Genomic DNA, 17,130 nt, shown 5'->3' on the forward strand with positions numbered 1-17,130 from the left:
GAAATTAGGTTCAAGTCTGGCTCTACTCCTTACTAGCTTTGCAATCTTTAGCAAATCACTTAACCTCAGTGTCATTTATTATACTAGACTAAGACTGCTTACCCCACCTACTTCAGAGTTCCTGTAAGAAATTAATGATATAAAATATGTGAATTTGCTATGCTAACTGTAAAGGGTTATAACAGACAGAATTATTAGTGATATGTATCTGAGAGCACCTTACAAATATTAAGTTTTGAACTAGTAAGTACTATATGAGTCTGGACATTATTATTACTGCTACTGTCAACTGTTATCATCATCATTATTGTTAATTAAACCATACCTATCTTAAAATACGTATTCTTACTTACATATTATCAGGAGCCAAAAATCTTAAGCCTTCACAGACTATACTTAATCAGTTCCACACAGATACAAAAAAATGCAAGAGGGGTCCCTATGTGTAAAATATGGTGAACAGTAGCATTATATCATACCAGTGGCATTAACTATAAAGATTTATATTATGTGATAAATAAAAGTATAAGAAAAAGCAAAACATAGATACAAAGAGTTACATTACACCAAATGGCAATTTATTTACTGGTATTTGCAAATAATTAAGTACAAGAAGAAATCAATATTTTAAAAACTTAATCACCCAAAAGAAATATATGGATTTATGCAAAAAGATCTATTTATGACAGACATTTATTGAGCACTATCCTAACGGTTATACACATTAATCTACATTTAATCCTCAGAGTGGACTATCAAGTAGACACTATTATTATCCTCATTTTATAGATGAGGAAACTGAGGTATAGAAAGGTTGAGTGATTTGTTCAAGGTTACACAACTAATAAAACAGAGCTGGGATGCAAACTTCCAGCATCAATGACCAACTTCTAAACTATTCTGCCTCCACAAGGAAAACTCTCTGCAACAGGAAAAAGCTGGAAACAACCTGCGATGTCCATCTTAACCTCCTCTTCCACTGCAGGCTTCCAAAGCCTGAGGCAGGCCCAACTGAGGAAGGGGAGAACCTTATATATAAATGAAGTTTAGAGTATTAAATAGGACTTGACATTTTTTTTTTTTAAAGATTTTATTTATTTATTTTTCCCCCAAAGTCCCAGTAGATAGTTGTCTGTCATAGCTGCACATCCTTCTAGTTGCTGTATGTGGGACACGGCCTCAGCATGGCCGGAGGAGCGGTGCGTCGGTGCGCAACTGGGATCCGAACCCGGGCCGCCGGCAGCGGAGCGCGCGCACTTAACCGCTAAGCCACGGGGCCGGCCCAGGACTTGACATTTTAATTACTGAAATCAGATTGTTTTGAAAAACCAGCTTCTAATGACTGGGAACTCTGAACTTGTACAAGGCCAGGGAAAGAATCAGTCCCAGAGAAGAATTTTGAACAGGCAATGAGGAAAAAGACTAAAGTTGTTTTCTGATTATACGCTACAAACCACAACACAATGGTTACACATTCATTAAATAAACCTAGTAAAACTGCCAAGGTTTATGATCATGAATTTACATTGGAACTCAGGTGATTTTCTCCAGCAAAGAGGAAGCAAGTAATGGTCTGGATGAAGCAACGAGGAGTAAACAGGAATACCCACTTCATCTTCTAGCATGGAGAAGAAGGAATCAGCTTTAACCCAAGAGAAGGAGAGAACTAAAGAGCCAAGAGTATTTGCTAAGGAGCAACTGAATGATGGGCAATAAAAATTTAGGTCTAAGCCTACGAGGGGGCTGACAGCTTAAATAGTGAGGACATTACGGAATCAATGCACAAGACTTGAGAGGTCAGAAAACTGTAGTAGTGAACTTCAAGAACAGTCAGGTGGAGGCAGGCAAAGAGTAGAAGAGAATGTTTAACATCAAGATTTCAAAAGTAGTATTGTTTCTGGAATGCCAAAGACCAGGGTCCAGTCTGTGATCTGGGAAGTATGTGGCTGAAGGGGCGTGAAGAAAATGGTCACTGCAGATGAAGAGGTCAAGAAGCTGGGAGGCCAAGGTTTTGCATAACTCATCCACACAGATATGGAAATCACTAAGAGCGCCAACAGCAAAAGGGTTTAAATCTGTAACTCAGAACACCAATCGTCACTGAATGAGAGGGCAATTACACAACTAAGATGAGAGAACTGAACCTCAAAGGACAAAGAAGTAGCTGGAGAAGGAAGAAGGTCTGGATGAGGCAACAGAGAGCAAGGACAATATCCACCCACTCCCTACTGCTGACGTATGTGGGATATAAAGGAAAAAATGTTGCCACACCACTGAAGAAGGCTATGGAGAAGGTGGTATCCTCAGGGAACTGCCCAGTTTCAGATAAGGCAAGGAGGTAAATATTCTAAGAAGGGGTTGATGATATAGAGGAGTTTTCTGATCACAGAGGAGGAAGTCTAGACAATAAGGCAGAAAGGCCAGGGAAGGGGATCAGAATTTGGCAATGTACTGAGTAGTTACTGCATAAGAGCCTAAAAGATGACAAATGACCAGGAGACAGAGAACGCTGCAGTAACTGACATGAAGACAGTGCTGTGAAGCATGGTTTGATTATAGTGCCAGTGTCTTAGAAGAAGGCAGACAAGTCCTACGCTTCACTCCTGAAAGCTTCCTGAAGTTCCCCTAGGCCTCCTTCAGTATAAGTCAACAGTTATGAAACAGTAAATCCCTGAGGCTTCGCTTAGTTATAGCTGGGTTCTGTGCGTGTAAATGCTTGTAAATGCACAAAAAGTGTGGAAACCTCACTCTAAACCGTTAACCACAATTATCTCTGCTGAAGAATCTAGAAGAAAGGCGAGAAGGGCAAGTGAAAAGAATTTTTACTTCTTTTTAAATGAAAATGCTACTACCATAATATTTAAAACAAAGCTTTAAACTACCTGTTGCTCCTAAGTTTTTTTTTTTTTAATTTGTGCTTTCCATTTAAAAACTTTTTTAAATCATCCCAGGATTAAAGATAAGGCAAAGAAAGTATCCTGATATAGCTAATAAACTCTTCAGATTTAAATTTAAGTATCTATTATCTACATCAGAAGTCTTTCTCTCCTAAATTTAAATTAGGGCATTATAAATATATGCAAGAAAAAATAAAACACCAATAGCTTTAAAAAGAAAGACAAACAGACCAAATGACCAATTGATCTTCAAATCTCCTACCATCACATTACGACAGTTAGTTAAATACTGAAGCACTCATTCCACATTTCAGAAAAAAATCTAAACATCTTGACTATGGGCACAAGAGGGAGCAATTTAGCCTTGAATGAGGCTTGTACCTATACTTCATTCAGAGAAACTTAATCGGAGAAAAATTGCCTTTATTCAGAGAAAATTAACCCCATCCTACTTTCACATGAGGTTTATCTTGGTAGCAATTAATAATCTAATAGCATCAAGAAAATCTTGGGAAAGACAAAAGCAAACAGGTAGACTGCCTCTGGAGAAAGCTTCCATACTTTAAAAACTCATTATATACATACAATAGTGTAAATGGTTTAAAAATATGTCAACTCTACAATTTCCCTACCAAAAGAAGAAAAAATAAAGAGTTGAACTTTCAAAAGGACATGGGTTACTTAAAAATGTACAAGCATAAATAGTTAAGAACTTAATATTCCTTAAGTTATACCAAACACCATCCTGAAATAATAAAATTTCTATAAGAACCACAGTTTTTTGGGTTTTTTTAATTGAAGTATAATTGACATACAATAGCCTATTAGTTTCAGGTATACATCACAGTGATTCAATATTTATATACATTACGAAATGATCACAATAGGTCTGGTTACCATCTGTCACCATACCAAGTTATCATAATATTATTGACTATATTTCCTATGCTGTACATTACTTTCCCATAACTTACTTATAACTGGAAGTTTATACCTCTTAACCCCTTCATCTATTTCACTCATTTCCCCCACCCCTTTCTACCTCTGGTAATCACCAGTTTGTTTCCTGTATCTATGAGTCTGTTTCCGTTTTGTGTGTTGGTTTGTTTTTTTAGATTCCACATATAAGTGAAATCACATGGTATTTGTCTTTCTCTGTCAGACCTATTTCACTTAGCATAATACCCTCTAGGTCCATCCATGTTGTTGCAAATGGCAAGATTTCATTCTTTTTTATGGTTAACACTCCATTGTATATATATACCACATGTTCTTTATCCATTCATCTGTTGATAAACACTTAGGTTGCTTCCATATCTTGGCTACTGTAAATAATGCTACAACGAACATAGGGGTGCAGATAGCTTTTCAAATTAGTACTTTCATTTTCTTCAGATAAATACCCAGAAGCGGAACTGCTGGATCATATGGCAGTCCTTTTGTTATTTATTATATTTTTTAAGTTTTTTTATTTTATTTCACTTTATTTTTAGGAAGATTGGCCCTGCACTAACATCTGTTGCCAATCTTCCTCTTTTTTCTTTTTTCTCCCCAAAGCCCCAGTACATAGTTGTGTATCACAGCTGTAGAGTTGTAGCTCTTCTATGTGGGACACTACCTCAGCATGGCTTGACGAGTGGTGAGTAGGTCCATGCCCAGGATCCAAACCGGCGAACCCCCGGGCTGCCGAAGTGGAACTTGAGAACTTAACCACTACACCACCAGGCCGGCCCCTTTTTTCAATTTTTGAGGAACATCTATACTGTTTTCCATAGTGGCTGCACCAATTTACATTCCCACGAACAGTATATAAGGGCTCCCTTTCCTCCATATCTTCGCCAACACTTGTTATCTCTTATCTTTTTGATAACTTCCATTCTGACAGGTACAAAGTGATATCTCATTGTGGTTTTGATTTGCATTTCTCTGATGATTAGTGATGACTGAGTATCTTTTCATGTGCCTGTTGGCCATCTGAATGTCTTTGGAAAAATGTCTCTTCAAGTCCTCTGCCCATTTTTAATTGGGTTGTTTTTTTGATATCAAGTTGTGTTAAGTTCTTTATATACTTTGGATATTAACAGATGTATGATTTGCAAATGTCTTCTCCCATTCAGTAGGTTGCCTTTTCGTTTTGCTGATAATTTTGTTCGTTGTGCAAAAGCTTCTTAGTTTGATGCAGTCCCATTTGTTTATTTTTGCTTTTGTTGCCCTTGCCTAAGGAGATTGGTCCAAAAATATATTGCTAAGACCAATATCAAAGAGTTGACTGCCTACGTTTTCTTCTAGGAATTTTATGGTTTCAGGTCTATAATCCATTTTGAATTTATTTTTGTATATGGTATAAGATAGCCGTCCAGTTTCATTCTTTTGCACGTAGCTGTCCAGTCTTCCCAACACCTTTTATTGAAGAGACTATCTTTTCCCTATTGTATATTCTTCCCTCCTTCGTTGTAGATTAATTGACTATATAAGTATGGGTTTATTTCCAAGCTCTCTATTCTGTTCCAGTGATCTATGTGTCTGTTTTCGTACCAGTACTACACTGTTTTGATTACTATAGCTTTGTAGTACAGTTTGAAATCAGGGAGTGTGATACCTCCCAGCTTTGTTCTTCTTTCTCAAGATTGCTTTGGCTATTCGAGGTCTTTTGTGGTTCTATACAAATTTTAGGATTCTTTGTTTTAGGTCTGTGAAAAATGCCATTGGGGGCCGGCCCCGTGGCTTAGCGGTTAAGTGCGTGCGCTCCGCTACTGGTGGCCCGGGTTTGGATCCCGGGCGCGCACGGACGCACCGCTTCTCCAGCCATGCTGAGGCCGCGTCCCACATACAGCAACTAGAAGGATGTGCAACTATGACATACAGCTATCTACTGGGACTTTGGGGAAGGAAAAAAAAAAAAAAAAGGAGGAGGATTGGCAATAGATGTTAGCTCAGAGCCGGTCTTCCTCAGCAAAAAGAGGAGGATTAGCATGGATGTTAGCTCAGGGCTGATCTTCCTCACAAAAAAAAAAAAATGCCATTGGTATTTTGGTAGGGATTGCATTGAATCTGTAGATTGTTTTGGGTAATATGGACATTTTAATAACATTAATTCTTCCAATCCATGAGCACGGTATATCTTTCCATTTATTTGTCACCTTCAATTTCTTTCATCAATGTCTTCTTAGTTTTCAGAGTATAGGTGTTTCACCTCCTTGGTTAAATTTATTCCTAGGTATTTTATTCTTTTTGATGCAATTGTAAATAGGATTGTTTTCTTAATTTCCTCTTTCTGATTAGGAACCACAGTTTTAATAAAGTTTGTAACGCTTACAGTTATCTACACTTTCAAAAGAAAAAACGGTTTTGTACTACAATTAAATGGCAAAAAATCCAACGTTCCTATATTTTAGAACGGAAGTAAACTCCAGAGATCAAAATTTAGGAAAAGTATCTACTCTTGAACTAGTGGATATACAAAAGCAGACTCCAAATAGATTAAAGAGCTAAATACGAATGTTGAGACTGTAAGAGGACTACTCAAGCAAAGTTTAGGAAGCCTGAATTAGACAGCAAAGAAATTGATTATTTGACTATATCAGAATTAAAGACTTCTATTAAGGACATCCAGAACAAAGTTAATACAGATGATAAATAAGGAGAAGGTATTTACAGTCTCAAACCAACAAGGCCTAATGGCTAAAATAGACAAGAAACTCCTAAAAAGCAACAAGAAAATGATGGAAATCTCAATGGAAAAACAGACAAATGATATCAACAAAATTTATAAACAAGGAACCCCAAAAGGCTAAAAAGTTTATCAAGAATGACCAAACTCAAGTTATCAAAGAAATGCAAACTAAAAAAATATCACTTTTGGGGCCAGCCCCATGGCCTTGTGGTTAAGTTTGGCGCGCTCCACTTCGGCAGCCTGGGTTCAGTTCCCGGGTGCGGACCTATACCACTCATCAGCAGCTATGCTGTGGTGGTGACCCACATAACAAAATAGAGGAAGACTGGCAGCAGACGTTAGCTCAGGGTCACTCTTCCTCAGCAAAAAAATAAAAAATAAAAAATAAAACATTTACACCTGTTGGCCTGGCAAAAATTATCAAGCTGAATGATACCCAGTGTCACTAGGGAAGTGAAGATATAAAAGCCCTCACGCACTACTAGTAGGAATGCAGAGATGGGAGGGAAATCAAATTTGATATTCATATATTCTGTAATTTATTGATTCTGCTCCTAGATACATACACTCAAGAAATTCTCACTTCTGTAAAAGTTCAACCCAGCTTTGCTGGGGAAGCAAAGAGTTGGAGACAATCTATACATCTATTTACTAGGAGAATGGACTAAAAAATGTGTTGGGTACACCCCATGAAAGGTAGCAATCAGGTGTAACAAGTTAAGATATATACACAGCAACAAGGACAAATCTTAAAAACATAGTGTCAAGAGAGATAAGAAACAATAAAATAATGAACGTATAACATTTACACAAATTTAAAATATCTGCATACAAACATTTTACAAGAAAACATACACTGCACATACATTTGCAAAGAATATACATTAAATACATTAGAAGAATTGCCTATGGAGAGGTGTGATCTTCTGATTAAACATATATTTGGTCTTCGTCGCTGTTCCTGGCACACAGCTCTAAAACCCTTGTAATTTCCCATATAAGAGCCATAGGGGCATCTTTTGTTATAATATTTAGTTTTGTTCCCAATTCCTGAAATAGCTCCAGGTCTGTAAAAAGTGAAATGGGTATCTTATGTTATTCATATAACAAGTCTCTTTCAACCACACCTGAGTTTATGTTAATGAAGTGATTTTTGGAAAGCCCCTAGATAACCTAAGGGTGGGGGCTGGTTGCCAGGAGAACCATCCAAATGATCAAAGGGTTGGAACTTTCATCCCCATTCCCCAGACCTCCAAGGAGGGGAGAGAGGCTAGAGATTGAGTTCAATCACCAATGGCCAATGATTTAATTAATCATGCATACGTAATGAAACCTCCATAAAAATCCAAAAGGGCAGGGTTCAGAGAGCTTCTGAGTTGGTGAACACATGGAGATACAGGGAGCATGGCACACCCAAAGAGGGCATGGAAGCTCTGCGCCCCTTCCCACATTCCCTGCCCTATGCTTCCCTTCTATCTGGCTGTTCCTGAGTCATATCCTTTTATAATAAACCAGTAATCTAGTAAGTACAATGTTTTCCTGAGTTCTGTGATCCACTCTAGCAAATTAACCAAACCCAAGGAGAGGGAACCTCCAATCTACGGCCATTTGGTCAGAAGCACAGGTAACACCCTGGACTTGTAATTGGCATCTGAAAGTGGGGGCAGTCTTGTGGGACTAAACTCTTAACCCGTGGGATGTAATGCTATTGCCAGGTAGAGAGTGTCAGAATTGAGTTAAATCATAGGGCACCCAGCTGGTGTTGAAGATTGCTGGATGTGTGGAAAATTCACACATCTGGTGTCAGAAATGAAGTAGTGTTGTAGTTGTGTAGAAGAAACACACAGGAGAAGTGTTTTTTTTCTTAGAGGAGTGGAAAGGAAATGAGAATGGAACTTTTAAAAAATAAATAAATAAAAACAGCAAGAAGCTAAGTCTTATACAGACCTAATAAGATAATCAGCTGTGAACTAAAGAAAATGATTAACTCAATCCTCTGTATAGTCATGCATTGCTTTAATGATGGGGATACCTTCTAAGAAATGCATCATTAGGCCATTGCATCATTGTGCGAACATCATAGAATGAACTTATACAACCCTAGAAGGCATAGCCTACTACACACCTAGCCTATACAGTACTATCTTATGAAACCACCATTGTATATGCGGTCCGTTGTTGACAGAAATGTCATTATGCGGCTCATGACTTATACTTGAGACTTCAAAAAAGTATATGAGGGATATAAATTAAGCTTACTATTCACTGAACAACTGCTAGTATCTCTGACATTTTCTCAAAATGGTTAAAATCTATTCTGAGCCCACAATTTATATGATTCCTGCATAATTAATTCCATAAATTGCTGGTCAATTTTAACCTCTAAAATTAAAAATTCACCCCAATAATCTAGAGAGATTTAAATTGAGTTGAGGGGCACATTTTTAACTCTATAAATGAGTATATTGTAAACATATAGTGTTGGCAGTCTGGTGGTTAAGATTCAGCGCTCTCACTGCCATGGCCTGGATTTGTTTCCCAGTCAGGGAACCACACCACCTGGCTGTCGGTTTTCATACTGTGGTGGCTGCACGTTGCTGTGATGCTGAAAGCTCTGCCACTTGTATTTCAAATACCAGCAGGGTCACTCATGTTGGACGGTTTCAGTGGACCTTCCAGACTAAGAGAGACTAGGAAGAAAGACCTGGCCACTCTCTTCCAAAAAAATTGGCCATGAAAACCTTAGGAATAGCAATGGAGCGTTGTCTAATATAGCACCAGAAGGTGAGAGGAAGGCACAAAAAGACCGGGCAGGGTTCCACTGCACTGTACATAGGGGCACAAGGAGTCAGAATCAACTTTACGGCACTAACAAACCAACAAAAATACATACATTGTACGGAAATTCATCATATTGAAAGGAAAAGTCATTCCTTCACACTAAAGGAACTTAAACCAATTTCATCTTGAAATATCCTTGGTCATCAACTTTGCAGTAGAAGAAAAAAATCAATAGTAAAAACAAACCCTTGGCCCTGAGATTTGCATGGAGCTGAGCCCCAGGAAATTTCTTTATAATGACAAAGGGGAAAAACTAGGGTTTAGGAATTGGACATGCTTCCGACAAGAGCATGATCAATGCTGCTGACAAAGGCTGTGAAGTATAAACTAAAGCCAGATGTGTACAACAGATGTGCCCTAGCCTCCATCTTTCTAAATCTTAGAGTCTTACTATTTATTCCATTCATTTTGTCATCTCATCATAAACTGTCTTAACTGATTATGTATTGTAAATGAAAAAAGTTATTAACTAGAAGTCAGGAATCGTCTTTAAATTCCCTTAGAACTCACTAATGAATGGAGGCAACCCAAGACTGAGGGAGCTATATAACTTCCTGATGAATACCCTGAGAATGTACCAGACTCATTAAGATCAGCAGCATACCTGCCAAATGTCCTAAACTCTCTTCTACACAGTCTGCCCTTCCTCATTCCAGTAACTACCCAATACCCTTCCCACCTACCTTACTCTCCCATCTCTACCTAGTCCACCTGGCAAACTTCTATTCTTTCTCCAAACTCTAGCTAAAATGTCATCTCATTCAGGAAGCCTGTCGTGTCCATCCTCCTCCCCCAGAGAGATAACACTTCCTTCCTTTGTTCTAACTTTGTACCTGATACTTGTTTTTACTGTTCAATTTATCACATATATCATAATTTGTTTACATGTCTGTCTCCCCGACTAGACTGTGAGTAAATTCCTCAGATGCACAGACTGTGCTTTCTTTTTGGATCCCCAGTGCCCAAAACAGTGCCAAGCTCCATAGCAGGCTCTCAAACATTTACTGAATACATGAATACCTGAAGCAAGAAAAGTCAATCACCAGATGTCAAACAAATCTATAAAGCCTACCTGCAAAACCCCACTGGTTGGTATAGTCAACCCCCAATTTTTCTTTATTTTGGGACTTACAGATAAGAGATAAATTACTAAAGATTTTTATTGTTAAAGATAAGCGACTGATAGAATTAATTACAGAAATGGAATTAAAAGTTTAATACAGGATGCCAAATACATGGGAGAATCACCCACTGGGAGAGTCATTAATAGAACTGAGTTTCCAAGAATCTCCTTCCCTACAGCACTCTACGCCAAAAGAGACACTCACCTGACAGGAAGGTATACGTCTAGTACTGCCTCAAAGGCAGGGACATAAGCTGGACAGCCTTTCAAGATCCTTTTCCAACCCCACAATCCCCTCAATTGTTAAGACACAAGGAAACCAGCTTCATTCCAGTGATAATAAGTGCCGTCTGATAAAAAATGAATTTACTGGCCTGGCTAAGCAAGCCCCATTGTGATAGGCTAGGTAAAAAATAAATTTCAAATTTAATCATGCCTGTGGTAGGCAGAATAATGGCCCTCCAAGGATGTTCACATCCTATTCCACAGAACTTGTAAACATGTTACCTTACTTGGCAAAAGGGACTTTGCAGATAGAATTAAATAAGGATTTTTTGTGTGTGTGTGAGGAAGATCAGCCCTGAGCTAATATCCATGCCAATCCTCCTCTTTTTGCTAAGGAAGAACGGCCCTGAGCTATCATCTATTGCCAATCCTCCTCCCTTTTTTGTTTTTCCCTTCTTCCCTACAAAGCCCCAGTAGATAGTTGCATGTCATAGTTGCACATCCTTCTAGTTGCTGTACGTAGGACGCTGCCTCAGCATGACCAAACAAGCGGCGTGTGGGTGCGCGCCCAGGATCCGAACCCGGGCCGCCAGTAGCGGAGCTCGCCCACTTAACCGCTAAGCCACAGGGCCGGCCCCCTGCAATTAAATAAGGATTTTGAGATGGGATTATCCAGGGGGCCCAATGTAATCTCAAGGCCCTTACAAAAGGGACGCAAGAACGTCAGAGTCAGAGAAGGAGATGTGATGATAGAAGCAAAGATCAGAGAGAGAAAGATTTAAAGATGCTATGCACTGCCAGCTTTAAAAATGGAGGAGGAACCATGGTCAAGGAATGAAGGCCACCTCTAGAAGCTGGAAAATACAAGGAAAAGAATTCTCCCTAGAGCCTTCAGAAGGAATTCAGCCCTGCTTGATTTTAGCCCAGTAAGAACTATTGTGGACTTCTGACCTCCAGAACTATAAGATAAATTTTTCGTTGCTTTAAGCCACCAAATTCTTGGTAATTTGTTACAGCAGCAACAGGAAACTAATACAATGCCTAAAGAATATCTCCTTAGCCAGCAACACATGGTAATCAAAACTTACCTTCTAAGAAGGAGTGATCTCGGACAGCTTCTGCAGCTAACACAGACTTCCCACAACCTGCCATTCCATATATGGTGACCCATCCAGGTTCACCACCCAGTTTGAAGAGCTTCTGCTGAATCGCATTCACCAGCTTCTTCCTAGTAACAAAAACAACCGGCCTCTGTGGTACTCCACCTTCACACAGGACTGTCTTTACTGAAATTCAAAACACAACAAGCATGAATGAACTGAACTGTGAAATGGTTACACAAGTAATACGACAAAAACCAGAGAGAGCAAGGCTGAGGCCTTAGCCTCAAAATTTCCAAGAGAAATACCAAAATGTGGCTAGCATATTAACTTCAAATTTCTGATTTCTCAGAACACCTTGAACAAAAGCAAACATACACCTTTCAAGGTGACTACAGACAATGGAAATCTCCATCTATATCTGCCCTTACTCACTCTATCCCTCCCTGACTCTCCAATCTCCTTTTTCTCATATTGAAGACTGGGCAGTCTATGCTCTCTTTTTTTTTAATTTAACTTAATTTTTTTAAGTAAACTGTGCAAATCTGCACATTCAACATTTTTTTTTTTTTGAGGAAGATTGGTGCTGAGCTAACATCTGTTGCCAATCTTCCTCTTTTTTTTGAGGAAGGAGAGTGTAAAGGGAAGAATAGGGAATCCCTTTCAAGAACATAGATTTCTATAGATTCCTACTCTCTCCTATGCTTGAACTCGATAAACACAGAACTGGAGAACTTAAACAAAGGCCTATAAATTGTCTTATTATCTCTAAACATTAGCGTATGTATATTGTTACCTCAGCAGTAGAGTTCACTGCACAAGAAGAAAATGTGGGAGTAAACAGAGATGCAAATAAAAATATTTAAATTGGAAAACATAACTATAATTTTTTCACATGCATTTTTCAATGAACTAATCAGTCTCTTCAGCAGACTCCATCTACAATAAGACAACGCTGCGGCAAGGTAGCCACTGTGATAGAAGGTACCATGGGTACAAACCATATGAAGTTATTCCACCAACTGAATCTTTGCCGTTGGAAGAAGAGATAACAGGAATGCCACCATGGAGACGGGCAGCAAGATCTTTATACCCTTCATGTAGTAGAGCCTTGTAGAATGATATGTAGGAATAATTATCTTTTTTAAGTATCAGTTTAATTAACATAGCTGCTTTTTGTTGTCGAGTGGGCTGAAAAAAATAAATAAATAAAAAGCAGTTTAGTATACTACAAAGAATATGTTTGCAACATAAATTAGTGGAGACCAGCACAAGTTCTGAAATAAATTCTAAAAATTTTTAAGAAAGCACAGAGGGGCCAACCCAGTGGTGTAGTGGTTAAGTTCACATGCTCCACTTCGGCGGCCCAGGGTTCACAGGTTCGGATCCTGGGTGCGGACCTACACACCACTCATCAAGTCATGTTGTGGCAGCATCCCACATACAAAGTAGAGGAAGACTGGCATAGATGTTAGCTCAGCGACAATCTTCCTTAAGCAAAAAGAGGAAGATTAGAGGCCAGCCCAGTGGCGTAGTGGTTGAGTTTGTGCGTTCCGCTTCGGCAGCCTGGGATGCACCAGTTCGGATCTTGGGCATGGACCTGCTCACCACCCATCAAGCCATGCTGAGGCACCATCTCACATAGAAGAGCTACAACTCTACAAGCATGACATATAACTACATACTGGGGCTTTGGGGAGAAAAAGGAAAAAGAGGAAGATTGGCAACAGATGTTAGCTCAGGACCAATCTTCCTCAAAAAAAAAAAAAACAAGTAAAATGAATGTGCAAATTTGCACAATTTAACTTAAAAAAATTAAATTAAAAAAAAAAGAAAACATAGACTGCCTCAGAGGGCTTTACCTCATTTTTCACTTTTTCCTCCTCCGATACTGTTAAAACTCCATCACTAATCATGTGATCCATGATGTAGGAGGTTTTAATGTCCTTTTCCAGGGCTTCTCTATGTTGAAGCAAACAATTTCGAGCTTTTGCATCCATCCTCCTTTAAATTTTTCTCTCTCTGAGCTGTCAACCATGAGCTACAGGCAAAACATCAAAATATTTGTCAGGACAATAAAGATATGAAAAGACGTGTAACCTCACTGATAATCAAGAAATGTAGAGAAAATAAGATTTTTTTTTTGCAAAGATTTTTTTTAAATGGACAAAACAAAATGCTTTCAAAGATGTGAGAAAATAGGTATTTTTAGGCACTACTTGAGGAGAGTACTAAATGGATGCAACTTTTCTGGAAGGCCATATGATAAAATACAGAAGTGTTTAAAGTAAGCATTCTCTTTAACCCAGAAACCCCACTTCTAGGAATTTATCTCAAGGAGACATTCACATTTGTATGCAAAAATATGCACAAGAAGAGTTAACAGAGTGTGTTTAGGTGAGAAAAAAAGATGAAAACAACCTAAATGGCCATCATTCTAAGTATGGATTTAAAAAATTAGAGTATGTACATAAAATGGAATATTACACAGCCATTTAAAATGATAAGACACATCTCCATGTACTGACATGGAAAGACGCTATGAGACACTGCTGACAAAAAATTAGAAATAAGATCCCATATATAGCACAAAATATGTGTTGGTATCATATAAAACATAGGGAGATGTCTAGAAGTTTGTTCAAAAAAGGTTTGGGTTACTTCCAAGAGGCAAGATTTGGGTTTTTTTTCCCTCTTTCTTTTTTGTACTTTTCTACATTGTCTTAATTTTTTTCAATACACATCATCATTTTTACAATAAAAAAACTTCTTTTAAGTTAAGATTTTTAAACGGGGCCGGCTCCGTGGCTTAGCGGTTAAGTGAACGCGCTCTGATGCTGGCGGCCCGGGTTCGGATCCCGGGCACGCCCCCAGGCACCGCTCCGAACCGGGCACGCCCCCAGGCACCACTTCTCCGTCCAACCCGAGGCCGAGTCCCACGTACAACAACTAGAAGGATGTGAACCTATGACATACAACTATCTACTGGGGCTTTGGGGGGGAAAAAATGAATAAATAAAATCTTAAAAAAAAAAAAAGATTTTTAAACGGCGGCCATACTGAAGTCCTAATGCTTAGAAACTTCTTGTTTTCTTTATCCAATATAAGACTAAATAGAGCATTGTTGGTATTGAGCATTAGTTCTCGCTCAAGGTGGGTGTCAGTGCTAGGTCTTCAGTGGTAAACACATTTCTCACATGCTCACTCCGCTAATGTTTCAGCTGAGCTGCTAAGTATGACAAAGCAACAGAAAATACCCTCTGATGTCATTTCTTGAACAAAGAGGACACAAAGAAAGAACAATATTCTTTATAGTATAATACGCTAAGCTTCTACCAACTTTATCTCAAAAATATAGTGCAAATTTTTCCATTGGTATAAAACGTAGATCAGAATGTTTGCAAGTTTTAGAAATATTAACAGAACTCTATCCAATGTATTATAGTGAGTGTCTAAATGTGTTTATTAATTTATTCATTCAGGGACCAGCCCGGTGGCATAGTGGTTAAGTTCAAACCCCCCGCTTTGGCAGCCCGGGGTTCGCAGGTTAGGATCCCGGGCGCGCACCAACGCACCACTTGTCAAGCCATGCTGTGGCGGCGTCCCATATAAAGTAGAGGAAGATGGGCACGGATGTTAGCCCAGGCCCATCTTCCTCAGCAAAAAGAGGAGGATTCGCATCAGATGTTAGCTCAGGGCTAACCTTCCTCACACACAAAAAAAATTTATTCATTCAATAAACATTTGAGCCCCTCCTACATGCCAGGCCCTGAGTCTATAGAGAAGATTAAATCATATCCCTGAAGGAATTCACAATCTAGTGGGAGAGAAATATAAAGAGATAATCAGAATGTGATGTCCTAAGTGAAAAAATAGAGATAACCACAAGTAATTTTAGATTGCACAGAAGAGGAGCAATAATCATTAAGCTTCAATGATAACTATATATTTTTTAAGTGCCACCAAGGCACTTGAAAACATAGGGAAGTAGAGCATTTGCCTATGCTTATCAAGGTTCACAAAACGCCCAGTACTGGCATGATACTGATTGATAAAAGAAAAATTTATGATTAGAATCAAAGCTATCGTACTTTTTAAATGTTAATAACGTTTTTATGCTCTCAATTTAAACATAAAACATCCCTTAATTTTTAATAACACTCGATTTGACAAAACAAAAATGAATTTTGTAGTCTATGTCCAATAGCTAAGAAAATAGACATTTTGACAATCTGAAACTAATTTCCAACTTGACCTAGCCCTATTAAAAATACGTAAATTTTCAGCACGTTTTTAAACTCTGCACAAATATTCTGAACAAATTCTCAGTGTCCCACCTTTCGCAAGCACACCAAAATGGGAAGTCAAAACTCTTCATTGTAAAATGGAAAGGAAGGGCAATTTCATCCGGGAAAACCGTAATAGTTTAGACTACTTCCTCCTTAGATAATTTCTCTTCCTGGTACAGGAGTAGGATGGTTATCAATTACACTTTGTCCCAGAATTGAGTCCCTGAAATCGGCTATTGAACCTCTGAAGCAACCAGCTCGGGGAGAAAAGCAAGGCGCAAACTTACCCAAACCTCCGCACCAGGGTCTTACTGGCAAGAGCAGCCCTTCGGAGACAGACTGAGAAACCAAGGTTGGGGAGGAAAAGGCATCGGGCCTTCCGAAAGAGAATACAGGGCTCGGGGCGCAGCCCCGGGACAAATCCGGGCCTCACAGGGGCTGCACCCGGGCCTCCGCCGTCCCGGGCGCCTGAAGACCCCCGGAGACCTCCGGCCGGTGGAGGTAGGCGTCACCTCCCTGGGCTGACCACACACTCCCGGCGCGCCGAGATGCGGCCCGGCCCGAGGGCTGCCTTCTCGGCGGACCCCACCCCCGACACAAAGAGAGGAGGGCCACTCGGCTTGTCGCTCCTTCACTCCGGCCGCAGCTGCACCCCGGCCAGTCGGGACGCTGCCGCGGCGACTTCCAAGTCCTCGCGGTGTGCTGTCGGCCCAGACTTCCTCACCGCCTGCTCCCTCCCTCCTTCGGCCCAGGAATAGAGCACCCGCGTCCACTTAATACCGTCGCCTCTCCGTCTCAGAACCGCGGAGCAGTCAAACCCCGCCGGGCCCGCCCAGCCCGGACAGCGCGCGCCCGCGCATGCAAATAAATACACGCCGAGCCACTCCGGGCGGCCGCCGCCGCGCGCGCACCCGCTCCGGCTTGTGCCCGCGCGCGCACAGGGAGCGCCCTCCGCCCCACCCCACAGCCGGGGGCGTGGCTA

At 39.9% G+C, this 17,130-nt stretch overlaps 1 protein-coding gene across 4 annotated transcripts in view; it reads right to left on the reverse strand.

Annotated features, from left to right (window-relative positions):
* The window catches only part of APAF1 (apoptotic peptidase activating factor 1), a 79,907-nt gene extending 62,929 nt beyond the window's left edge, over positions 1–16,978 (reverse strand). For 2 of the 4 annotated variants that reach the window (XM_058568590.1, XM_058568592.1), the window contains exons 1-4: positions 16,436–16,977; positions 13,722–13,900; positions 12,861–13,050; positions 11,848–12,045 (exon numbers count right to left, since the gene is read on the reverse strand). In XM_058568590.1, the coding sequence (XP_058424573.1) occupies positions 11,848–12,045; positions 12,861–13,050; positions 13,722–13,859 (526 nt within the window). In that variant the 5' untranslated portion in view covers positions 13,860–13,900; positions 16,436–16,977. Of the gene's footprint in view, positions 1–11,847; positions 12,046–12,860; positions 13,051–13,721; positions 13,901–16,435 lie in introns of those variants that run through there. The other 2 variants (XM_058568593.1, XM_058568591.1) reach the window with 2 other exon arrangements.
* Between the last annotated feature and the right edge of the window lie 152 nt (positions 16,979–17,130).

Source organism: Diceros bicornis, chromosome 25 (assembly GCF_020826845.1).
Source record: "Diceros bicornis minor isolate mBicDic1 chromosome 25, mDicBic1.mat.cur, whole genome shotgun sequence".
NCBI lineage: Eukaryota > Metazoa > Chordata > Mammalia > Perissodactyla > Rhinocerotidae > Diceros > Diceros bicornis.